General features: G+C 52.1%; 1 protein-coding gene across 4 annotated transcripts; it reads right to left on the reverse strand.

Moving 5' to 3' along the window:
* On the reverse strand, positions 1-24,545 carry CORO6 (coronin 6). Of its 4 annotated transcripts, XM_084823145.1 has the most exons (12): positions 24,017-24,545; positions 20,788-20,997; positions 15,345-15,467; positions 12,693-12,822; positions 11,106-11,287; positions 9,323-9,442; positions 8,207-8,326; positions 6,440-6,544; positions 4,770-4,915; positions 4,331-4,388; positions 3,107-3,337; positions 1-1,591 (listed from the first exon to the last, which is right to left on the reverse strand). In XM_084823145.1, the coding sequence occupies exons 1-12, from the start codon at positions 24,194-24,196 to the stop codon at positions 1,469-1,471; spliced, it is 1,728 nt and encodes a 575-aa protein (XP_084679271.1). In that variant the 5' UTR covers positions 24,197-24,545; the 3' UTR covers positions 1-1,468. The 4 variants fall into 4 exon arrangements, with proteins under 4 accessions (XP_084679271.1, XP_084679267.1, XP_084679270.1 ...); XM_084823141.1 differs by lacking the exon at positions 9,323-9,442; XM_084823144.1 differs by lacking the exons at positions 8,207-8,326; positions 24,017-24,545 and adding an exon at positions 23,519-23,804.
* Positions 24,546-24,973: the final 428 nt, after the last annotated feature.

The following is a 24,973-nucleotide window of genomic DNA, read 5'->3' on the forward strand; positions in this document are numbered from 1 at the left end:
CTGTTTTAAATGCACCTATATTTTAATCAGCATATGCAAATGAGCTATGGCCTTCTTTCCCAGCACCAGAGAGGTGGCAACTTCGCAATACAAGCATGGGGGGGGGTGTCCACTCAAACCCAAGAACCCCCCACTCCCTGGGCCAATTCTTGCAGGCCTGGCCGGAATTCTTTCCGCAAACTCCTGCGCTCGGGGTGAGGGAGAGAAAACCTCAGCCACCCATCCCCACAGGCTGCAGCCAGATTTCTTCCTGCCCACACACACTCACACACACAGGGGCATTGCTAGGCCTGGGCACACAGACCCCTGGCATTGAATCCATTTCCCAGGGCCCCGAATCTATTTCCCAGGGCCCTGAGTGAGTGTTTTTTTCTCAGCTTAATTGCCATGCAGGGGGTGATTTTCAAAGGGGGGGGGGTTGAATTGCTTAAGTACCAAGGGTTAACTCTCCCCATCTCACTTGTGAGGCAACCCCCCCCCCAAATCTCCTGCATGGTAATTCAGCTGGGGTGGGGGGACACATTGTTTCCTATTAGTTTCATTTGATCAGGAGCAGGGTACAAATTAAATGGAAGAATTCATTTTACTGGTGCTGATTTGGAGGAGATATTCATGGGCTGGTTTTGCCTCCTGTGAAATTCAAGTCAATCCAAGTCATTTCTAAGTGTGCATGTATAGCTATCCATTAATGTATGCACATTTTATAAAGATTTGTGTCCTATGGGCCTGGGTCCCAAATCTGTTGAGAGCTGAGCAACGCCCCATGGGCCCCCCATATGCGGCAGATGCAACACCCCCACCCCATGAATGACAGGGGTGAGAGGCCAAATTCAAGGCTCCAGCCAAGTATCCCTGAACCATCCCATAATTCCCCACCCCATCCAGCACGGTGGCTGGCCGATCCTCTCCCCCCGTGGCCGACACGTTTCCCCGCCTGCAGGGTTGGCTGCCCCCACTTTTCCCTTCCCCACCCCTGCCACCTCCCCGAATCACGGATGGAACTGGACCAACCCCAAATACCCCGGAAGGCCCAAACCATCCTGTCCACTGCATCCCAAAACTCACACAAAAAAACACTTGCCCCCTTCCTTGGGAAGGGGAGAGAAGGGTGAGGTAGAGAGGGTGATTAGTAGCCCAGCCTGCAATCCCCAGACACGGGGGGACAGGTGCCGTCCCCCCACATGCCTTCCTAGGGCAGGTGTCCAAGAGATGACCACCGCTCTCCATCTCTCTCCCCCTCCAAGGTCCTGCTTGCATTTCCAGCACAAGGCAACCGCAGAGAGAAAACTTCCAAGCCAAGGGAGAGGGGGTCTGGGCAGGGAGAAGGGCCATTTCCAGCAGGGGCAGCGTCCCCCCACCCCGCCACAACTGTCTGCTGAGCCATGGGAGAGAAAGCGGCTGACGCTGGGCCAGGCGGAGTCCAGGTCTCCAGAGGAGGGCGTCCCGGGCAGTGGCCGGAGGGGGGACGCTAGTCTGTCCCATTGGTGAACTGGCAGAGTTTGTTTTCCAGGTCAGAGATGCGCTTCTCGTGGGCTTGGACACTTTGCCGCAGGGACCGGATCTCCTCCAAGAGTTCCTCCAGGGCAGTACGCTGTGGGGGCGGGGGGAGCAAACAAGAGAGAGAGGCAAGTTAGAGGACCGATAGCAGCTCTTCCTCATTCCCCCTTCCCTGTTCTTCTCGCTCAAGCGGTCTCCTGAAACATCTCCATTCTTCATTCCTTTTTGTTTTTTTAAGTTTCTAGACCTGGTGGTGGCAGGAGATCAAAGCTTGCCCAAACGTTTCCCCGCCCTTCCCAACTGCCACCGCCCCACGTGGGCTCGTTCCTTAATGCCTGGAACTCTGTTGTCTGCCTTGTGGAAAGCAACATGTACAAGAGGGGTGCAGAAGTTCTTTCCACCGGAGGGCCAGGATTCCTTTCCAGAGAAGCTCTTGGGGGCCGCATTCCAGTGGTGGGCGGGGCCAAAGGCAAAAGGGTCAGGGCTGAAAATCCCAGCATATTTCCGCTTAAAGTTCTTCCTGCCAGTAACTCAGCCTTAGGAGAGGAACTTCAATGTTGTAGAATGGGGGGGAAACTGTGACAAAGCCGGGAAAACTCCAAATGAGAGGCAGTCAAGGAAAAGGGGGTTGGGCCAGGGAAACGGAGGGGCCATCTGTGGCGGATTGGGGCCCCCAGGCCTAAAGTTCAACACCCCTGATGCACAGAGGTGGTGCTGTATTATAAAGACAAAAACTTCCTTGGGCCAAAAAAGAAAACGAAGCGCTTAAAAGTCTGCACTGGAGGATCAGGAAAACCTAAACAAAGCTATGCAGCAAAACGTTACAGGCATCATTAATCCAGACTCTACGCATCAGATCTCTTTGCTGAATGCCCTGTCCAGACAACCCAGCTCCAGGGCGGCCTCCTTTTGCCAAGAGAGGTAAAAGCAATTTGGGGAAATTCTAACTCTAATTCTCCTAAATCAATTTATGTTTTCCTAATTCACGTTCCCCTCCCCACACCAAAGATGCTAATCACGGGGTTTTGTCGGGGGTTTATTTTAGAAAATTCAAGGTTTGGGCAAGTGGATGTTTTACAGCAGTGCCTTAAGGTTCGTCAACCAATTCATTTATTATTGTTGTGTGTGTTTTTAAAGAACACCCATCTAATTCAGTTTCCAAAAGTAAAAACTACAATCTTTGGAAATTAAAACCTTTGAAAGTTCTGCCAGATGTCAAATGGGCGCAAAAATGTCTCTTCAACTTTGCTTCTCAACCAGGCCTGCCCACAAATAAGACCACTATCTTTCTTGCAAAGAGTAAAGTCTTGAGATTTTTGAGAGACTTCCCCCACCCCTCATTACTCACAACCATTAAAGCCCTATGAACGGCCGTCTAAAACTTCCCTCCACAACCATCAACTTCTCATTACCTGCTAAAGCGCTTTGGAGTAAACTGAACAATGTTAAAGTGCATTGAAGAGCATTTTGTGTTTTTTTCTTGAACTGCCACCAGGTGGAGCTACAGCTGCAGAGAGCAATCCAGGTTATCCCACCACCACCATCACCCACACACAGTTTCACCCCCAACAAACGCATACACAGATCTGGTGAGTGAATGCAAACTCACAGAAAAATTAGAGTCGCAACTGGATTGGCTCCGCCGTGGCCCCGTCGGGGGTTTGCTGTCTAGGATATTCTTCTTGGTGACCCTGAGCTCACGGTTCTTGACTGGCACATAGCCATCCCGTAGCGAAACCAGGATGGGGTCTGCGTCTTTACCTGACAGCCACTCATCGGCCTCCAGCGCTGGCTCGGGGCCCGGAGTATCAGGATACAAGTCATCTTGGAAGAGGTCAGACTGCCAAGAACGGGTAGAAGAGAAGGAAGGCAATATCAGCTAGGACTGTACCAAATTCACAAGGACCACTCCTTGGCTATGCTCCCCTGGCTTATACTGGGGTGTTTTGCTTCAGCTATTTTTCAGGGGTGGGATATCGACTGCCCACACACTGAGTTTCGGTGGGTGGCTATGCAGGTGCAGGGGCTTTTCTGCAGTGGCTCCCAAACCCCGCAACAAGAGGTCTGCCTTGCTGACTTTTTTTTGCAACAGGCAAAGCCCCTTTTCTTCTCCCAGGCCTTTTTAAAAGAAAAAAAGTCCTACAACTCCCAGCATTCCCCAGCCAGCATGTAGGATTTTTCCTGTCTAAACATGTGCCTTTAAATGCTGGATCTTGCCACTTTTAAAAGCAAGACTTCATTGTGTTTTATTATGTACATCGCCCAGACAGCGTCAGTTACAGGGTGACTCGTAAATGAATGAATGATCAGACTCGGAGTCAAAAAGCCAGGGCAATGTTGGGTCTCAGCTGGGGGGTCCCAGCAACTGCCCGACACCTCCCACCCCACCCGCCAAGCTCTGATGACAGCCGGGAATCCAGCAAGTACAGAGCCATCCTGACTTTCCAAAACCCCAAAGCCCGTTGCAGGGCACTGAGAAACAGGAGGACTGAAAGAAACGCCGATCTGAAACCACAGTGGCGAAAAGTGGGTTGGAAACACGGGGGAAAGGAGCGAGCGCGACACACGGGCGCCTCGGGAGAGGGTTGGGGCAGCGCCTTGAACGGCCAGCAGATGGCGCCCCGGGTGTGGGTGTCAGACTCAGGGCGCAGGGCGGGGGGCTTTCCTGGGTCGCCGCAGCACACAAGCGCCTGGACCTTTGCCCCGGCAGCGCAGCGCAGTGCAGCGCTACGCAAGGGAAGGGAAGGGGCGGAGGAGGGGAGCCAGGGGGGTCTCTTCTCCCCCTCAGCCCGGGACTAGCTGCGGGCGCACCAACATCCTCAGAACGACTCACCTTTCGTGGGACAGTCATGACGATGGGCTCGCACTTGCGTTCGTGCAGCTTGAAAAACCTGTTGGGGGGAAAGGGGCACCCACGGGGTCAGGTTATGGGATGGGCACAGCCCCCTACCCTGACTGAACACTACGGCCATCACCAGAGGCCTCTGGTGCATTTGGAAGACTGTGCACGTTTGCAAACCTTGGGGTTCTCCTGGGCATGCCGATACCTCCCGCTTGTTTCTCAGTGGCCCCCTTTCGCTGCAGTCCAGTTGGCACCCACCAGCTGAGCTTGCCTTAGAACTGAGGCAGCCTGTTTCCAGAAGGGAAGCCTTGCCCTGGCTGCAAGAAATTCCAGATATACTGCAGAGGAGGTCCGCCCCCTCCTCTCGCGGGGGTTTCAAACCAGGTGCAGCCACCAAGCTGCCCTCGCCCACTCGGGGCTGGAGCCTCACCTGGCGATCTCACATTTGCTGACATCCAGCCCTCTCTTGGGCATGAAACCCATGCCGCGCTGGGGCTCTTTGCTGCTGTAGGTGCTCAGGTAGTGGACGTAGGGGGCTTCGTCTGTGATCTCAAAGTACCGGATGCTGCTGTCCCCCTGCACAGAAACATGAGACCAGGATGGGAGGCAACACTCGGCAACTTAAAAAATACGCCTTATTTTAATTGGTATTAATCTCTCCTGCTTCAGGGCAGAGCAGGAGAGGGGAGAAAGTGTCAGAGTGTGGCATCGTTTTTATCAAGAGGCAGGGCTGAGCATACCCCATCTCGAAAAATGCGAGCCCTGCAGACTTATTATCATCAATAATTATTAATATCAACAATAATTATCAATATTAATAATTATTATTAATGTGGGATTAAATAATAATTGTTACTAATTATTATTAATGATCATTAATCAATATTATTACTTTGAAATTAATAATTTTCTTACCCTTCCTCCAAGGAGCTCAAGACAACCTCCTTCCTCCCCCCTCCCCAATTTTATCCCCACACAACGACCCTGCGAGGTAGGTTAGGCTGAAAGTGTGTGACGGAGCCAAGGCCACCCAAATGAGTTTCCTGCCCAAGTGTGGGATTTGAACTTGGGTCCCTCCCCAGCGCTAGTCTGCCGCTCTGCTTGTCCACACTGGACGCTGCTGTTAGCAAACCACAAGCATTCACAAAGAGAGGAGCAGAAGGTGTGCGGGGCGAACAGGTCCTCTTTCAAGGCAGGAGACCTTCTGGGGGGAGCAACAGACGCAGCCCCCACCCAGGCTGACGCTACCTGCTGCTGGAGGGCAAAGAAGATCTCCTCCGGGCCTGGAGCAGGAGCCTCTGCTTCTTCCAAACCATAAGCACGCAAACACACCGCGCTCCTCCTCTGACACCGGGGTTGCCACATTTCCCGAGCTCCAGTGGGCATCTCATTCAAAACCACAGAGAGATCCCCAGCTATCAAGAGACCATCTCGCGAGCCAGCCTTCCCCAACCGGGCGCCCACCAGATGTGATGGACTACATCTCCCATTGTCCCCAGTCAGCAAAGCCACTGGCCCTGCTTTTGGGGAATGATGGGGGGTGTAGTCCAACAAATCTGGAGGGCGCCTGGTTGGGGAAGGCTGATCTGAGAGATGACAGAAAGAGTGCCATGGCTAAGGGACTGTGCTACGAATTGGGAAGCCTCTGGTTCGGATCTCACTTCTGTCGTGAACTGACCAGGTAGCCTTAGGCAAGCCGCTCCCTCTCGGTCTCGGTTGTGTCGTCCCCCATCCCCGTCCCCCCCGATATCTGCAATATAGGGATAAGAATACTGACATACATCACAGGGTTGTTGTGAGGATTACAACTAGACAACACACGTGAAGCACTTTGAAGGCTTGCAAGTGCTACCGAAATGTTAAGTGTTGGCACAAAACAAAAAAGGGATGAGGTGGGAAGAGGAAAACGAGCAAACTCTGGCCCCGGTCCCTAAGAGTTCTGTGGCAGAGCTGATTAATGGCCAGCGTGGATGGAAACAGTTCAGGGATGGGAGCTGATTTCTCAGCCAGGCCCAGAGAGCAGACCCACTGCCCCGTCTCTCCCTCTGCTGCAGCCAGACAGGATGGCGCACGCGCACGCACACACGCACACACTTTTACCTTGCCGCACAAATAGACTATGCTGGAATCGGGGTCGTAGAAGGGGAGGAGAACCCCGTTGCTTGTGTCCATCTCCTGCAGGGCAATGGGCTCCTCAAAGTTCTTCTGTGGGGACGAGGAAGGAAGGGGTCAGGGTACAGCAGGCAAGAAGCCAGGCACAGCAAGCACCCCCCCACCACCACACACACACACGCACGTGCACGCACACACACACAGCTTGGCTGCCCCATGCCCAGGCTTTGCACTGTAAAGTTGGCGGGCCAGACGGGAAACCGGTCATTCCCCGTGCCTTCATGACAGCAGTGGAGGCGGGGGGCTCTGACGTCAGCGGGGCGGTGGATCCGCTCTGGGTTTCAGTTGGAACCAGTCAGAACTCTAAAGGAACTTCCCAAGGTACGGAGCAGTCAGGACTCTGTGAAACGCCGTGGAGAGATCCTTCAGAGTTCTGACTGGCTCTGACTGACACCTGGAGTGGATCCACCGCCCCACTGATGTCGGAGACCCCAGCCTCCACTGCATATCACTGATGAAGTTTGGGGTCATCCCAAATGGCATCTAGTCTAACCCTCAGACCAAGCCTCTAAACTCAAGAGACACCCAATATCCTCACTCTTCGTATCATGCATTCTCAATCCCTCCATCGTCTGGACTGCTCTGCTCGGCTGTGCCCTTACTTCAGTGGGTCCCAACGCTCAGACCCAGGTGGGGATGAAGAAGAGAGTGCCTCTGAGCACATGCTGAATGCCTTCACGTCCTGCTGTGCGCACAACTTGCCCCGGGGCACAACGTCTGGGCAGGCTGGTCCACTCTTAGGGAGGGGCCACACCAGCTCTTTTGGAACCCCCAATTCCTGTGGTTGGCACCCTTGGGAACACAGCACTCCCAGCATGCATGGGTCTCCTACGCCCCCGTCCCCCCCGCTCCCCCCCCCGCACATCCACAGCACTCTGGGAAGTCGGCACTGCCTGGTGGAGGCGGGATGTCAGGGCTGCAGAACCTCAGGCCAGGGGGTCAAATCCAGCCCTATGGGATTTCCCTTTCCTGGATCGCAACTCGCGTTTTCCTGGCTTTTGTGCCGTTTTTCCCCGTTCCAAAAGGTTGAAATGCCTCCCTTGAGTCTAGCTACCGCCCGTAAGACCTTGGAGGTAAAACATGCTGGTATTTTTTGCCCTGACTCCCTTGCCTTCGCTCACACCTGGACTGCGTGCCTCCCCCCTCCAGCGCTTCTCCGAAAGGGAATTCAGCCCTCAGGCTGAAAGAGGCTCAGCACCCCTGATCAGAACCCGGTTGTCCTTCTATCACAGGGAATACAGCAAACTGGACTCCCCTGCAATGCATGATGGGGGAAGAAGTCCTGATGCCTCTTACCCTAACCCACTGGGTCTCTGGAGGACTACATCTCCCAGCGGGCACAGGGACAGCAACTGGCTTACCATAAGGCACCCTTTATGAGGACATGCCTGCATTTATCTTAAGGGGGAAATAAAACAGGATCAGGTTTGCCAAGTATGGCTGTGTATGCCTTGGCACCTCTGTGGCATTCTTGGAAATGTGCATGCGCACGCGTGTGTGTGTGAGCACCTCTGCTCACACCTGCCCCGTGTGCATCAAAGCAGGATGTGGCCTTGTCTGAACCTGGTGGCTCCGCTGCCCCGGTGTGACCCCCAAATGCCTGCCTGCTAAGGTACCAGCGTAGGGGAGAATGCCTGATTTCCCCTAGATAGGGCGGAGGGGTCAGGAACACAGCACACCATGCTGCCTAGCTACCGGATCCCACAGGCCCAGTTCCCGCTGGCTCATGCGCGTGAACCCCGTGGTGAAGATGAGTCCGTCACGGGTGAAGACGGCCCGCATGGGCCTCATTCCTTCATGGGGCGCAAACCTCTCCTGGACGGGCGGGGGAAAGAAAGAGTTATATACGTGTTGAGAGGAAGGCAGAGAGAAAGGAGGAAGGAAGGATGGAGAGAGAGAATGAGAGATTGCTGACTGGGGACCATTCCTTGACGAAAGTCAAATTGACACAATCTTTTTTTTTTACTTTTTGCAGGGGAGAAAAAACTCGCTGGGAAGTGTGAATTCCCTGCAATTTTTGGCAGGTGCTTTTCCTTAAAGGTGTGCCACCAAGTGGCGAAATGGAGAAACAGCCACTGGTGCGGCATGGTTAAAAGTTAACAGTAACTATTTGGGCAAAAGGGCACCTTGAAAATGTATTCATCAAGAAAATAAAATGAAAAAATAAATACCCCACCCCACCCCATGGAATATACTCCACTTGGCTTCTTGGTCCTCACATGGATCAAGAAGCCAAGGAACAAAGTTGCAGGTTAAACTCAGGCGAAGGGCCGGAAGAATCAAGATTATTGACCCCCAAATGGGAGTCAAAATAAATCAGGTTTGAAGTCCATCTTGCTTATCCACATCTCACTGAGAAGGTAGCTGTGATCTGTGGAACAGCTATGAGCTTTAGCCTAGGCTGGTTTGCCTGGTTGCCTGTGGCGAGTTTAAACTGACTCCAAGGGACCAGTCAAGGAAAATCTTCTAAACAGGGAAAAAGTTGGCTTTTTTTCATTCTGTTGCTGTGTTATCAATGAAAACAGAACAGTGACCGAAATACACATTTTTATATTTAGACTCTTTTGTGGATCAGTCTGCAGCTGGTTTAGCCGGCTGAGTGACTCTCCCAAGTTTCCACCCCCAAATAACAGGGGCGGTGCCTTGGTAGTCTGCATTGGGATCTGGATTCCAATCTGCTCTCCTCCGCTCTCTTCCATTCCTCCTCTCCTTCTGTGGATGCAGAAGACCTCGACGGCTCACACATATGCACACATACCGCCCATGTTGCCTTCCACCACCACCCGCCCCCCGCCAGATTCCGAGCCATACCAAATCCCAAAGCGCCAGCTGCCGCTCGCTCATCTTGCTGAAGCCGGTGGTGAAGACTTTGCCGTCGGCCACAAAGAGGGCCCGGACGGGGCGGGCTCCCTCGTGCGGCTTGCATTTCTCCTGGCGGCAAGGGGTTAGTGGGTTAGGGCCGAACAGAAACACACACACGAGGCAAAGTGTTAGTAAGGTCAGTCGCCCAGCACAGACACCGAGACTCTGGGAGGGAAGGAGATCGGGAGCTGGTCAGCCCACCCGTGGGGGAACAGATGAGCCGCATCTGCACAGGCCGGAGCCCAACGCCAGAGCGCCCGGGTCCCTGCAACGGAGACGTCTGCGACCGTCAAAACTGGCATGATGTTTGGGCGCCAGAGTGACTCTTCCGACCAGGGCCGTTGCTAAATCTGGGCTGATGGGGCCCTGACCCCAGATGGAATCCAGGCCCTGAGAGTCCCTTAATGCCAATGGAAGATTTCTTTTTCACCTGAACTGCCTTGCAGGGGAGTAGTTTTCAAGGGGAATTAAAATAGGGAAAGGAGGGGTTAACCCTCTCCTCCCCACACAAACCCCAGCTTTTCTTCTAAGCTTAATTGCATAGGGTGGGCGCAATTTTCCTCCCAGTGGGAAAGAGAAATAAGAGGATGAGGAAGAGAGAGAGAGAGCAGTTTAATTACAATTGAAGAGGAACTGCTGATTTGCAATGACCTGGGGCAGGGAAATTCATTTTACCATCTATTTTATGAGAGACTATTTGGGGTGAAAAATTAATTGGCTGACTTTGCCTCTGGTGAAACGAAAATAAATCCTCAGAATCCTGTCTAAATTGGCATACACAGATTTTTTTTAACAATTAGCATATGCAAATTTCATGCAGATTTGTGTCCTTATGGGCCTGGGGCCCTGAATCTTTTAAGTGCCTGGCAACACCCTGCTTCCAGCAAAGGTCTGGAATATGGGGTTTCGGGGGCAAAAGGTGAGGCTTCTAGGTGGCTCACAAAGAAGAGAAACAGGTTCTCAGGACGCAAAAACATTTTTTTATTGTAGGAAGCCGTGTGTTTCGGCCAGTTTCCTTATTTTTAGGCCTTCTTCAGGGGGTAGAGAAAAAAAGTCTGCAGAATTTTTTCACGAAAGATTGTCTCCTGTGTCAACCTACTGGCGACTGCAGAAGGCCTACAAATAAGAAACAGGCTGAAATGTGTTGGGCGTCCTGCAGTATATATATATTTTGCATCCTGAGAACCTGCTTCTCGTCTTTGTGATCTACTCTGGATGCTCACCTCCTCCTGTTTTCTGGGGGGCTCAGGCCAGTGCCGGCTGTAGGCTCTCGGGAGGCCCTGGGCGAGGCACTCTCGGTGTGTCCCCCCCCCGTGAGCCGACCTGCTCTCCGCCGCAGTCGCCAGCCGCTCTTGCTCCTTCCGCCCCCTCTGCTACCACTGGCTTGCTTGCCAGGCAGGGAGCTGGGGAGCCAGGAGGCCGCGGCCTCTGCTGCTCCGCTCACCACCAGCACCGCTGTCTGGGCCGGAGCAAGAGGCAGGCGAACCAGGAGGCTGCAACGGGGAAGAGCTCCAGGGGACTCTTGGCAGTGGGCCCCTGCTGGGAGGTGGGCCCTCGGCAAGTGCCCGACCAGGCCGAACCCCGACGCCGGTTCTGGCTCCAAGCCACTGTGGGATGTAGGGTGAGACCTGCCAGAGGGCAGGGAGAGCACAGTGGGGGACGAACGGGGGCAGCCCTCCCGGGCTGGGTGGCGGAGGGTCAGGGGGAGGGTGCCGGCCAGGAAATCACTCACCGCCACAACTAGGTGCTGGCGGGGGTCGATGATGCGCAGGTGCTTGTCTTTGCACGTGGTGACGAAGAGGCTGCCGTTGTGGTTCCAGCAGACGTTGTAGATGAGGTCTGAGTGCAAATCGTCCAGGGTCAGGAGCGCCTCGCCGGTGCCCACGTTCCAGAGGATGATCATATTGTCCCCCCCTGAAGGGAGTGAAGGGGAGGAGATTCAGGAAGGAGCAAAGGAGAAACGTTGGTTGGCCAGGGGGACAACAGGCAAATCTTGTATCCCGGAGATTACTTCTCAGATGCCGTGCTGGATTTTTTTTTTTTATGTGCCCCAAAGACAGAAAACTGTGCTGACTTATCAGTTAACCATGACCTTGTGTAGTCTCTATGGAGTTACTGATCCATTTTATTACTTATTTATTATACTTATCCTTTACTTATAAAGGCCAGGAGTGGGGTCTTTTTGGGTGGTGCCCCTAATCTGCAGAACTCCCTGCCAAGAGACAAAGGAATGGCCATTTCTTTACCAACTTTTACACAAGCCTTGAAAACCATTTTTGGTTTTATTCTGCTTTTAGTTAAGGTGCTGGATTGGGCATCCTTCAAACTGCATTCTTCCACTTGTTTTATCTGATTTCATCATCCTTGCCTGTAGCGTGCTCTGTTTTGCTTTCGTAACGATATTATTTTAGTTACCCGCTATGTTTTTAACCATGAATGTGAACTGCCTTGAGAGGGCTTACCTTGAAAGACATCACAGAAAAACTGGAAACAGACAGACACATTCTTGAATTATAGGAGCCAGTGATGCGGGTTTTCTGGAAAATTCCGAAGTGGAAAATTTTCTTATGGCATTTAAGCTAATTTGCATTGGACAATTTACATCAGAAAAAGTTCTGATGCCCTAAAGAGTGGTCGAATGTAACATGTTTATTTTTACTTGTATTTAGTAAACAAAACTACAAAAAGGACCCTGTGTTAATTTTTTGGGTCCCACCACACCTCACAGCAAGTATTTGCCCTAAAATGTTTGAAGAAGAAATATTAAAGCATGCTTAATGTTATTTAGGGCACAATTCTATGCATGTTTTGTATTGTTATTGTAGCTTTTAAATTGTTTTTAATAGTTTAAATTGTTTTAAATAACTTTGTTCTGTTGCTTTAGTTTAAATTGTTTCTCACAGTGTTTTAAGATTGTATTTAAATGTGATTTTTAATACTGTATGTGAACCACCTGGAGATTTTTTAATATTAAAGGGGTACATAAATATGTTTAATAAATAAAGGAAATAAATGTTTCCACAGAAAGAGGTTCTACAACTCCCGGCATTCCCCAGCCAGACACTTTTTTCTGTCTAAACAGGCATATGATTGTGCCTTTACATTTGATATCATGTACACAGTTTTACTGGAATACCTGTGAAAATCTAAGGACAAGAGCCCCACTGCAGGACTTAAGACCCCATAGGAAGCGGGGTGGAAAAAGGGTTTGTCCCAGTGTACTCAAAGCAAAACGGTTTGTCCAGGTGTACTCAAAGCAAAAGGGTTTGTCCAGGTGTGCTCCCTTCTCTCTCTGGCCATGGCGAGGAGGGCATCCTACCTGCGCTGAGAAGGATGTTACGAGCTGTCGGGTGCCAGGTCAAAATGCCGACGCGCTTTGAATGCCCTTCCAGGGTGACTATCGGCTCTGTCATGTTGCGCATCGGGATGTAGTCTGGGATTTGCCAAACCTGCCGGGAAAAAGAATTGGCCGTTCTGACAAAGCAAAGGATCTAAGCATCAGCGATTGAGGAGTCTGAGACCAGAGGATGGGAGAAAGATGGCAACTGTTTCTCCAGACGCTCCCTGTTTTCTCTTCCCTGCCCACCCCCCCAAAAGCCAACAAAATCCCACAGGAAGGAATTCCACAAATTATCTTCAAATGACAAGACGTTTATCACATTTATCACGTTTGTCACATTTCTATACCGCCCAATGGCTGAGGGTGTCTGGGCCAAGCTTAAAACCCTAAAAATGCAAAAGATAATAAAACCTTTAACGTACAAAATGTAAGAACAATTCTGAACAATCCACAATAAAATCCCAGGAGCCATTAAAAAGCCTGATCGTATTTATTTTATTTTTTATTATTGCATTGCAAATCCCGCCTTTTTTCCTCTTGCAAGGAACCCAAGGCGGCTTACATTATCCTCCTCCTCTCCGTTGTATCCTCACAACAACAACCCTGTGAGGTAAGTTGGGCTGAGAGTCTGTGACTGGCCCAAAGTCACCCAGTGAGCTTCCATGGCCAAGTGGGGACTAGAACCCGGATCTCCCGACTCCCAGTCCAACACTCTCGCCACTACACCACACTGGCTCTACATATGCCACCAAATGCCTGGGAGGAGAGGGACTTCTTGACCTGGCACCAAAAGGATGACGATGTTGGTGCCAGGAGGACCTCCCTGGGGAGGGGGTTCCACAATTTGGAGGCCACCACCGAATCCCTGCTCAGCCAGGTGGGTTTTGGCCAGTTGCTCTTTGTCTCTCAGCCTAAACAGCCTCGCAGGGTTGTTGGGAGGATATCATGGGGGAACATGGGGAAGGAGGGAAAAACTACCGATGCTGCCCTGAGTTCCTTGCAAGGCGGGGGAAAGGCCAAGATAAAAATGTGGATTTTTCAAAAAATGCATTAGGACTATTTTCTATAGTGTGCTCTTCATGACATATTCAAGCGTTTTGCAAAGTGGCGGGGGGAAGGAAATGTGTGTTGGGGATCAGGGAGATATATCTCCCTTTTTGCTCCCCCCCCCACTGTCCAGCAACAGCAAAGACCCAGCTATTCTTAGGTGCTGAGTCGTTGCGCACGAAGCTATTCTTAGCCGGAAAATGCTGCATCATGCCCCGGGAGGCAGCCGCCAGCTCAAGGGCCCGGAGGCCCTCCTCCAGCGACTTAGAGGGGAACCCCGCCCCCGCTTCGGTGTTTTTTTTAAGGGGGGCCTTTTTAATCAAACAGTAACTAGAAATAATCATAGCGCCACGGCCGCCACCCCGTGGCCTCCTTTCCAGGCAAACTGCAGCACAATAAACAAACCAACCAACCTAGTGACAAACTGCAGAGATAAACAATCAGCAATACTGCTAAAGACATCAAAAAAACAAGCTGGTCTATTTCAGCCCCCCCCCCCCCCAATCTAGTACCCTCCAGACATTTTGGGCTTCAGCTCCCATCTGCCCCAGCCAGCATGACCAATGGTCAGGAAGGCTGGGGATTGTGGTCCAAACCATCTGGAAGGCCGCTGGTTGGGGAAGTCTGGATTAAATCACCGTCACCATCAATTTAATCTAGCCTTCCCCAACTAGGGTCCTTCCAGATGTTTTGGACTACAATTCCCAGCATTCCTGACCATTGGTCATGCTGGCTGGGGCAGATGGGAGTCGAGGCCCACAATATCTGGGGGGGCACCAGGTTGGAGAAGGGTGGCTTAAATACGATGATCACGATGCCTGTCCTCCGAGGCACCTGACGGCATACAATGGGGCATTTACGTCCGCCATTTTTTAATCAGGTCCAGTATTTTACTGTAACTGTTCTTGCTGTTTAAGTTGTGTCTAAATGTTGTATGCTAAAAATTTTATATTAGGTTTTTATTGTCTTGTATTTGTGGTTTGTAATTTTTTGGGGAACTGCCCAGGGAACTTCGAACACTGGGCAGTGTAGAAATGAAATGAAACTCTAGCCCCCAGCTAATGGCTAGAGTCTTCTCCCAATAACTACCTGGCTGATGTTACCAACTTATCTCTCACTTTTCTTTCTGAGTATAAACTGCACGTGGCTTAGATCAGAAAAACAACCATAAAACATCACAAAAAGCATCCGATCTAAAATTCTAGATAAAATAATAAGAACAAATACCAATAACATACCCGCCCCCCATCACTGAGGGCATTAAAAACCATGTCCTGCCTCTTCTACTGAACCCTCTGCCCTTTACACCATCTTCTAAAAATGCTACACCACCAGCATCAACAATTGGGCACCCAATCGATGAGGAACGCACAGACACACTCCTACTCCGGTCTCTGATTCAACTCAACCTTCCCTCTAAAAAAACGGGGGAGTCTTCAACGAGCCAAACATCCCAGCACCCCCTGCTTTTGATCCACTAGCACCGCCCTTTACCATCACTTACTGTGACTGTCGTTCACCATTGCCATCTCTTACCATGACTATCATTTACCGTGACCGTCGCTTACCGTGACGGTCGCTTACCATGACTGTCGTGTCCTCAGAGGCACTGGCGATGACGTTGTCATTGTGGGGGCACCAGTCAATGTCCAGCACAGGGGCCGTATGCCCGGTTACCAAGGGAATGTTCTTGTCCACACGGCCGGTCTGTAAACACAAACACAGGGACATGGATAGTTTCCAGAAAGGGTAATCCCTAGAAAAGCAGGCTAAATTGTGAAAGGTTATTTGCCTTATCGCACAGGTGGCATCAGGTCATGGAACATTTCTCAGCCAGGGAAAAGGGCATCTACACACAGAGTCGGCAGGGGGGCCTCGGAGATCATCTAACCCAACTCCTGCTCTGTGCAGAACATCTACAGTGAAAGCATCCCCAACAGATAACTGCCCAGCTTGAAGAACTCCAGCGAGGGAGAGCCCACCAACCCACTGGATCACTGGGTCCATTATCACACTGCTCTTACCGTCAAGACGTTTCCCCTAATGTTCAACCAAAATCTACGCTCCTGTGACATAAGCCCATCAGATCCAATACTGCCCTCTGGGGTAGCAGAGAACAAGACATTGCCCTCTTGGTATTTGAAGGGTTTTTTCATGTGTCCCACCACTACCTCAGTTTTCTCATCTAAACATACACAGTCGAAGTCTTTTCTCATAGGATGTTTTCCATGCCACTGCTCATCTTTGTTGCCCTCCTCTGAATCTGTTCCAAATTAAAAAGCAATTTCCATGCTTTTTAAAATGCAGTGCCCAGAACGGGACACAGTACTACAGATGAGGTCTGCCCCGTGCAGAAGAAAGTGGACTGATTACTTCAGGTGACTTGGAAACTAGGGCTCTATTTGTGCTGCATAAAATCACATTTGCCTTTTTTGCAGCTGCATCACGCTGCTGCCTCACGTTCTTCTTGTGATCAGCGCCAATCCCGATCCCCTCTTCACATGCACTGCCACCAGTCTCCTCACCTGTACCCACTTTTGCTTTTGCTTTCCTAATTGCTGAACTTTGCCTTTGTCTCCGTTGAATTTCATGCTGTTAGGTTTCAGCCCAGTCTCTCCTGCTATCAAGGTCATTTTGAGCTGGACTGCTGCCTTCTGAGGTGTTTCCTGGCCTGCCCAGTTTCGCAACATCCACAGATTTTGTGAGAATTCCCTCCACCCCTTCATCTAAGTCATTCGAAGTTCAGAGGGCCATGAGGAGTCATTCATATGGGCATGCAGACCAGAGGGAAAGGGGAGGGGCGTGAGGAAATTGTCCAGAGAAACAAGAGGAAGAGGAGAAGGGACAGTGCTGTTCAGTGGTTAGAGTAAAGCACAGATGAAGGGAAGGCACCAAGAAAGCAACAAGGGGCTGAAACCTGGAGGTACACGATATTATAATGATAATGATAAACCATGAAGTTTTGGGCCTAGACGTTTTATCTCTTGCAGTGGTCAGAGTGTAGGAGCGGGACCAGGACTGTGAAAAGGACGGGTTTATGCCAAGTGCTTTGGCTGGTATAGAAATGAAATGAATAAATAAGTAAGAAAGCGGCAAAAGCTTGAGAGCGCGAGGACTGTGGTTGCATCTGAATGCAACAGGCGCAGCTGCGCCACGTCGGTCCCCACTGACTGGGGCTTGAATCATGGGGGGGGGATCCCAAGGACGCCCGGCTCCCCGTTTTGGGAGCGTGACCTTGAGTGAGCTGTGACCCCCCGCCCCGCCCTCTCGCGCTTCACGGAAACCTGAGCTGTGGAAAAAAAGCCCCTCCAACTTCCTGCCATCATTCTCATTGTTCCCGAAGTGAGTCATTTGTTATTGCGAGCGGAGAGCTGTCCCGGGCCCGGCCACCCGCTCCAGTCCGTCTCTCGCCTGCAGTGGGCACCCTTGGCATGCGTGGGAAATCGCGGGGGCGGGGAGAGGGTTCGGACAAAGCCGGCACCATTTCAGGTGCGTGCCAGCGTGGCTGCTGAATAGCGCACCAGTAAGGGGAATGACAGTAGGAGACAAAAGAACCCAGCACAGAGGCCCACGCGTCCGGTTTATTTTTTTCATTTCTGGTTTTGTCTTTTTTATGATCTTCTTTTAGCCAAACGGCGTGCAAGTAGCCGCCCTGGGAAAACTGCGTTTGAAGGGCAGGATAGAACCGAATGAGCAAACAAACAAACAAACATGCTGGCTGGGGGATTCTGGGTGTTGTAGTCCAACACATATGGAGGACCCCAGGTTGGGGAAAGACTGGGTTAAGAGGACTGTCAGTTCAGTGGGTGGGATTCGGTCTAGCTGGGATGAAAAAGCCAGATTTGCAGCTCAGGAGTGCTCCTGGACCCACCCTTATTTCCCCATTCCAGGTGGGCTGCGGCGGCCCTCCACACTTTGGCCGAGTTTGGGCTGATACACCAAGTGCGTCCATTCCTGGGGGAGACGGACCCGGCCACCCTCCTGGTTGCCTTAGTCACAGCTGGAAACTTCAGCTAGTAGAAAAAGCAGTGGTAAGTTTTGAAAGAGACCGGGGGGTGGTTAGGGCAGGGGTGCTGAACCTGTTTCAGCCCGAGGGCAGCATTCCGTTTCGGAGAAACTCTCGGGGGCCGCATTCCAGTGGTGGGTGGGGCCAAAGCAAAAGGGGCGGGGCCAAAACACACTCCTCTTTTACATGAGCTTCAATGGCTGAGAGTCTGCTTCTGAGCTCAGTTCAAAGTGCTGCTTATCACCTCCAAATTTTTAAACGGCTTGCGACCAGGAGAGTTAGAGGGCTGCCTCACTCCATACCATTCTGCCCGTTGCCAGTCTCATTGGGAGAGGCTCTTTTGCATGTCTTGTTCCCATCCAAGGTGCGGTCATTGGAATGGGTGAGCAGGCTCTCTCAGTGATGGCACCAACCCTTTGGAACTCCTTGCCTCAGGACACCACATGGCTTCCTCCCTGACAGCACCTGAACCCTTCTTAAAATTTCAGCACAACTTTGGCCTGTTGGTTGGGTTAATTTCAACATCTCTGTCTCTGTGTTTCTCCCTCTTCTGTTATGGTTCTCTTCTTCGTAATCCCTTTTTTCTGCTCACTCAGGTTAATACGTGTTTGGGCAACTGCTTTTTTAAGCTTTTCCCCTTAGCCGCCTTCGAGAGGTTTGAGTTTTAACTAGAAAGGCAGAAGGTCAATATCCTTAAGAAATAAAATAAATATCATTGATATTTCCCCTTGGTGCATTTTGAAAGCTGCAGCATCTCTGCCCGCCAGCGTTATGCCAAAGAACTCCGGGAGGTTGCAAGGTTTAAGGGGTAGATTTACAAACCAAAGTTTAATTGGAAGGGATCAAGCAAATAACCAATTTTGCTATATATATTTTTAAAATCTATTTTTGTTCCTTAATAAGGAATGCTGAGGGGTTAGCCCTATTCATTAATACAGAATGAAAATAGTTTGATATTAACGATGTGGATCGTTTTGGCTCATACATAACGACAATTCAGAGTATGGGTTGAGTATGGGTTATTGTTGAATCATGGGATGTCATCATGCGTGAACTTCACACTATGATTTAACTATGGGTTGTTAACCACAAACAACCCAGGAAAGGAACCCATGGATTGTTGCTGGGTTGTGAACTCTGGGCTGTTTGTGGTTAACAACCCATAGTTTAGGGTTCATATGTAATGACAACCCACAATTCAACAGCAACCCATATTCAACCCATACTCTGGGTTGTTGTTATATGTGATCCAGGCCAATGCGCTAACTTCCAATTAAGTCCTAAAACATAAAAGTGCGCTCTCACTCTCTCGCTCTCTCTCACACACACACACACACTCTCTCTCCTTCATTATCTCAAAAAGCCCCTCTGTGAGTGAAAAATGTAACAATCTGAAAACGTCTTTATTCCATTCATTGGCGAAAAAAGGAGCAATTAATCAACTAGAAATGCTTTAAATTGATGGGTAACGCCAAAGTCTCATTCTAGGCCACCGGATTTTTTTTAAAGACTTCAGATCTGATAGCGACCACATTCTGGCCTGCTAATACGGAGACCTTACATATCCCACGACAGTGGCCGTTTCACATGCCCTCTTCCTCTCCAAGCCCCTGTACTGTCCAACTGTAAGGGGACACAACGGGGTTGAGTTTCTTTCCCTTTTCCCCAAGCAAAAGACCTCCTTGGACCCCCTTCCAGCAGAAGCCCTCAGGTCTGGGCAATGGGAGGGGCTACGTGTTGCTATGGTAACAGCTCGATGTCCCACCTCCTTCCTCAGGCATAAAGGTCTAGCCAAGATGAAAACAGTCCCCCAGGAATGAAGACCGGCAGATGGTGGCTGTTCCCTGTCAGCCACACACAAGACCCACCCCCCAAAGGCAGCTGGGACCCCCATCCCACCCTGCTGAGCCTCCCGCCATACCCAGTCAATGGGGGTGGGGAAGAGATCAAAAATAGCAGGAGAACATTAAAGGGTAGGGTTGCCAATTAGGCATTCTCCCTGAAGCTCCAGTATTTTGGCCACCTAATGCGAAGAGAAAACTCGCTGGAAAAGACCCTGATGCTGGGAAAGACTGAAGGCAAAAGGAGAAGGGGACGGCAGAGGATGAGGTGGCTAGATAGCATCACGGATGCAATGAATATGAACTTGAGCACGCTCCGGGAGAGAGCGCAGGACAGGAAGGCCTGGCGTGCTATGGTCCATGGGGTCACGAAGAGTCGGACACGACTGAACGACTGAACAACAACAACAAAGAACAGCTCTAGGAACAGGGGGTGAGGAGGGGTCCAGGGAAGGGTCCCAAGAAAGACCCTCCCTCTCCCTCTAAAAAAGTTGGAGATGCATTTATGGAGCAACTAGTGCACAGCAATCTCTTACAGCCTTCATGGCTCACATCAAAAGGGAGAATTTTGTCCAATGCTGCTTCTCCCAAACACTGAGACAGGAGACACGAGGATGGTACGACTTTTGCAAAAGTGCAGCACCTAGTGCAGTGTTGCAAATAAGGACTAGTAGTCATTTAAGGAGGGGCTAGGTCTTACTGAGGTGGTAAAGTCAGGGCAGGGCTGTACCACATCAGACGTCAGGGGAAGGCTCGCAGGATGGAATATACGTCCATACAAAAAATAAAACAGGTTAACCCAAGCACATGGGAAGCTACCTTAGTTTCTCTCTCCCTGACACTCTAGGCAAACAGACAAACAGGGATTAACACGCTAGTCTTCTAAAAGCAGGGAGTGATTGATTAGCCCTCCACATGATGTCTGAGGTGGTATAGCGCAATGTGAATTCAGCTACCTTGGCCCCCATCTGCATGCTGCTGGCAGAATACTGCTGTCCTACCTCGCTGGGTTGTTGTAAGGAGATAATGAGCGCAAACTACTTTGAATATTAAACCCCCCCTCAAACTCATACAAGTCTTATGGTTTGTTCTCACTGCAGCAATGGCCACCCCTCCTCAGAAACGTTACCCGCCCCTCGGGGAGAGGGGCAGCCATTGCCGCAACACCCCCGCCACGTACCTTGGAGAGGGGCAGCACCATGAAGGCGCCGCCGCCGCCCGACTCCACAATGATGGCGACGAACTTGGGGTTGACGGCGCAGAAGGAGCTGTCCCACGTCACCTTGGAGACCCGGATGTCTTCGTACATCTGGTCGGCCTTGACCGGCTGCCCGAAGACGTGCCGGAACTTGCTCTGGCGCACCACCCGGCGGCTCATGGCGGAGAGGCTCTGTGGCGGGCGGAGGAGGGCGCAGAAGAAAGAGAGATCAGCGCGGGGGTGGGGGGACAGAACGTGCTGAAAGACCCTCCCGGAAGGCCTGGAAATGCTGCCTGCGTAGCATATACTCCCATTTTAAGAACAACAAGCACAAGCTGCAACAAAACGTTGCAGAACATCAGTCTTGCCCAGCCTGGCGCACTCCAGAGGTGTCGGACTGCAACTCCCATCATTCCCAGCCAGCATGGCTGTTGCTGGCTGGGAATTATGGGAGTTGCAGTCCCATACACCTGGAGGGCGCCAAGTTGGGCAAGACTGCAGTACATCCTCTCCCGCTGACCCCTGTTCAGGGCTCTAGCCAGCCACTCTCTCCTCCACAATACCCCATTCCATTTCCCCCATCCCCTGTTTCTGTTCTCCTTTTCCAACCGACACTTGGCCTTTGGTGGCCACTGAGCTTGTTCAGTCCTCACTGTGCTGTTTTGTGCTGTTATCGTTGCTTTTGCCCCCTTTCTGCGTTTGTTCTTAAATATTCGTTGCACTTCTGCAAAACTTTGGGCTCCCGCGGAGCCCGCCAACTCCTTCCTCTTGTTTTCCGGTGGCCCCATTTTGGCTCCAATGCTGTCGGCATTCACCAAGTGAGATGGCGATTAGAGGGGAGGATATGAAATGCTGCGTTTTTTATCCCATTGTGGCACCGAGAAGAGCCAACCCCGGGGACACGGGTTAGCTATGCAAATGAAGCAAAATAATTATTTGGAGAGGGGCCATTATTTTTCCCCCTGTTTCTGCCAGCAGTGGAAGGGATTGGCGTCCCTCCACTCTTGTTGAGCTTCAGATTCTTTGTAAGCTCCTTGGGGCTGACAGCTGTGTTTTTAGGAACATGATATTTCTTGATAGGAAGCCTCATATCACAGAGGCAGCAAACTTCGCCTTGGCTACAACTTCGCCCTCTCCTTAATAACCACCCCGCTTGGCCTTTATCGATGTGCTTTTAGGGTGTCCCAAACCCCTTCATAGATGTTGTTTTGACCAACTTTGCAACAACAGCCCTAAAAGGTGGGCCAGCATTATTATCCCCATATCCCAGAAGGGAGGACTTGAGTCTAGCAGAGGGACTGTGGTTTTCCTACCATGACTTAGTCAACCCACAGCAAGTCAACATTTGAACTAGGATCTCCACAGCTCGATGCTCTGAGCAGCTGAACGCTTATTGTGACCTTGCGATGCCATGGTGCCAACAGGGTAGGAGTTTGGGAAGATGCCTAGGGCCCCGCTTGGCAGAACAAACAAGCGGGCCCTCCAGCACAGCAGGGCTGGCGTGCCACATTTTGAAGGAAGTGAAGTAATACCCATCACCATCCTAAAGAGCCCCCCGCCGCCGCCCCATTAAGTCCAGAGCCTGAAATGACCAAGCTGCGCCAATGCGTACACCTGATGCTAACTACAGGAGTTCCACTGATGTCGCAAAGGGTGTCGCTCGGCTAGATCAGACCAGAGATCCGCAGAAGCTGGCGCTGTGTGTGCCAACAGCAGCCAGCGGGGTGCATCTCGGAAGCTCAAAGCAAGGCCGGAAGCGGGACGGGCCTGACCTCGACGTCTGGTATTCCGAGACAGACTGCTGCACCAAATGCAGGCTTGATTAAGTGGCCCCAGCTAGCGGTGGATGGAACCCTCCCTCTCCTAGATGTATTTATCCAAGCCTTTTAAATAGCCCTCTACAAGCTGGGGGCACCAGGTCGGGGAAGTTTGGCCCACCACCACACCAGCGTTCCAAGAGCTTCTTTCTGTCTGCCCTGAGGTCCAGTATTGGGGAAGAGGAAGACGAAATGTCAGTCTCGCCCTAGGCTGCGTGTGTGAGCACCACTGTGCGGACACAAAGCAACAAGCCAGGCCCCCTCCCCACTCCCAGAGCGTGTGCCCTGGGAATCCACAAGTCAGGCAGACACACACGCGTTCCCATTTGTCTCAGTCCCTCGATACCCACTTGCTGTTCTCTCAAACCCACGACTACGCACACCATTATTACGCAGCGCCAGCACCGTGTGCCTTCAAGGGTACAAGACGACCAAGCCTCTGCCCCGAGGGGCTTATGGCCTATAATTTGGCCTAGGGAGACAACAGAGGGAGGCGAAGCAAGGGTTAAACAGGGAAGGATTATTTCCATCACACCTACTCAGGCTGTTACACTAAGGGAGCCCTCCGCAGCATGTTTGGGACTACATCTCCCATCAGCTCCAGCCAGCATGGCCTACCCTCAAGAGTGTTGGAAGTTGTGGTCCAAAAGATTTGGAGCACATCTGGTTGGAGGGAGACTACACTAGGTCATAAGGCAGACGTCCCAAGTGGGGGTCCCTTGGCCCTGCTAGCTGGGGCTGGTGGGAGTTGAAGTCCCAAACATCTGGAGGACACCAGGTTGGGGAAGGAGTTGCGCGCGCACGCACGCGCGCCCCCTGGGTCAGGCAAAGCGCGCACACACGAATATATAAATCCACATCCTGGCAGCATGCAGAGAAAACGCACACGCATTCACCTGGTCGTGCGAACGCGCAAGAAGCAATCAGTCAAGGAAAGCACCTCCTGGCGCCAAGCTTGGAGAGCTTCCCGATTCTTGGGGGGGGGGGCGATCGCTTCCCCTTCCCCTTCCCCTTCCCCTTCCCCTTCCTCCCGGGCAGGGAGGGCCAAAATTCTCAATGGGCCCGAACTCCTCCCCGACGCTGCGGCGGCGGCGGCTATAGAAGGCGCGAGGCGAGGCGAGGCGAGGCGAGGCGCTGCAATGCAACCCAGAGGTCACTTTCCTAATATAGCCCTCCTTCTGCAGCGGCTCTGGATGGGGGGGGGGGGTTGAAGCGAGGGGGGGGCAGGAAATCCCTTCTTTCAGACCGCCCAGAAAATGTGCAGTCCATGCAGGCTGCGGGGGGGGGGGGCTTGGGAAGGGGGGACCCCTTCCTCTCCGCTTTACGCATAGGCGCCAGGTCTCCAAGGGGGCGCGGCGGCGGGCGGGGGGAGGTGAGGGGGCGCTGGGCCTTACCTCTCCGGGGGAGCTGCGGGGGGCGCGGCGCGTTGCGGGGTCCCCGTCTCGTGGCCTCGTCCCCGAGCTCCGCAGGCGCCTCTGCTGCTGCGTCCGGCAGGGCGGGCTGGCACGCAGCGCCTGGCGCAGGGGCCCGACTGCGGCTGGAGCAGCAGCTGCCGCCGCCGCCGCCGGCACCATCCCAGGCCGCCCGCTCTTCACCCGCCTCTCAGCAGGGGGGGGGCAACAGCTGACAGGGGCAGGGGCGCCCCCTCCCCCGCCCCCGGCGAGGGGCGGCTGCGTCCTGAGAGGCCCGGGCAGGCGCTGGAGAGGGAGGCCGAGCAAGGGGGAGAGGAGGAAAGGCACCCCGCCCGCTTTTTGAATGCAGCTCCGCGGGGGGGGGGAGTTGTCAGGAGGGCAGACCCTTACGAGATCAGCCCCCTCCTCAGGGGCCCAGCAAATCCACCTACCTTCTCTCCCGATTCTACGTTGCTGTACACTCTTTGCCCTGAGCCTCTGAGGATAGACTGCTGGTGGTCAGGGAGGTTCCACTGAGCATGCCAGGGTGGTGGCAAAAGCCCAGAGCCCGCAAGGGAGCTACGCCAGACCCTTGGAACATCTGGCCCACTATTGTCCACACGGACCACATGTGACCACATGGTTACACGACACATCACGCCAAAGCGCAGCTTGGATGTGGGCTGTCGTTGAACTATGAGTTGTTGGTGAATTGTGGGTTGTTGTTGAAACATGGGCAATCCTATTGCTATGGCAAACAGCCCACAGTTCACAACCCAGTAACAAACCATGGGTTCTCTTCATGGGCTGTTTGTGGTTAGCAAACCATGATTTGTTAGCATGGCTGGGTTCAGACAACACAACGACCCACACTTTAACAACAACCCACACTCAACCTTTACTCAACCCTTGAGTGTGGGTTGTCATATTGTCAGAAGCCAGTCCATGGCTTGTGAACCA

Source organism: Heloderma suspectum, chromosome 16 (assembly GCF_057233095.1).
Source record: "Heloderma suspectum isolate Gila_16-S chromosome 16, 16-S_ref, whole genome shotgun sequence".
NCBI lineage: Eukaryota > Metazoa > Chordata > Lepidosauria > Squamata > Helodermatidae > Heloderma > Heloderma suspectum.

Bases quoted from the DNA above. Each gene is read 5' to 3' on its own strand.
- CORO6 (XM_084823145.1), bottom strand. From the start codon at position 24,196: ATGGTGCCGGCGGCGGCGGCGGCAGCTGCTGCTCCAGCCGCAGTCGGG. The intron at 6,545-8,206 runs GTAGCTAGGCAG...TCGTCCCCACAG, and splicing joins AACTGGGCCTGTGGGATCCG to AAGAACTTTGAGGAGCCCAT. The intron at 4,916-6,439 runs GTAAAAGTGTGT...GTTTCTGTGCAG, and splicing joins TAGTCTATTTGTGCGGCAAG to GGGGACAGCAGCATCCGGTA.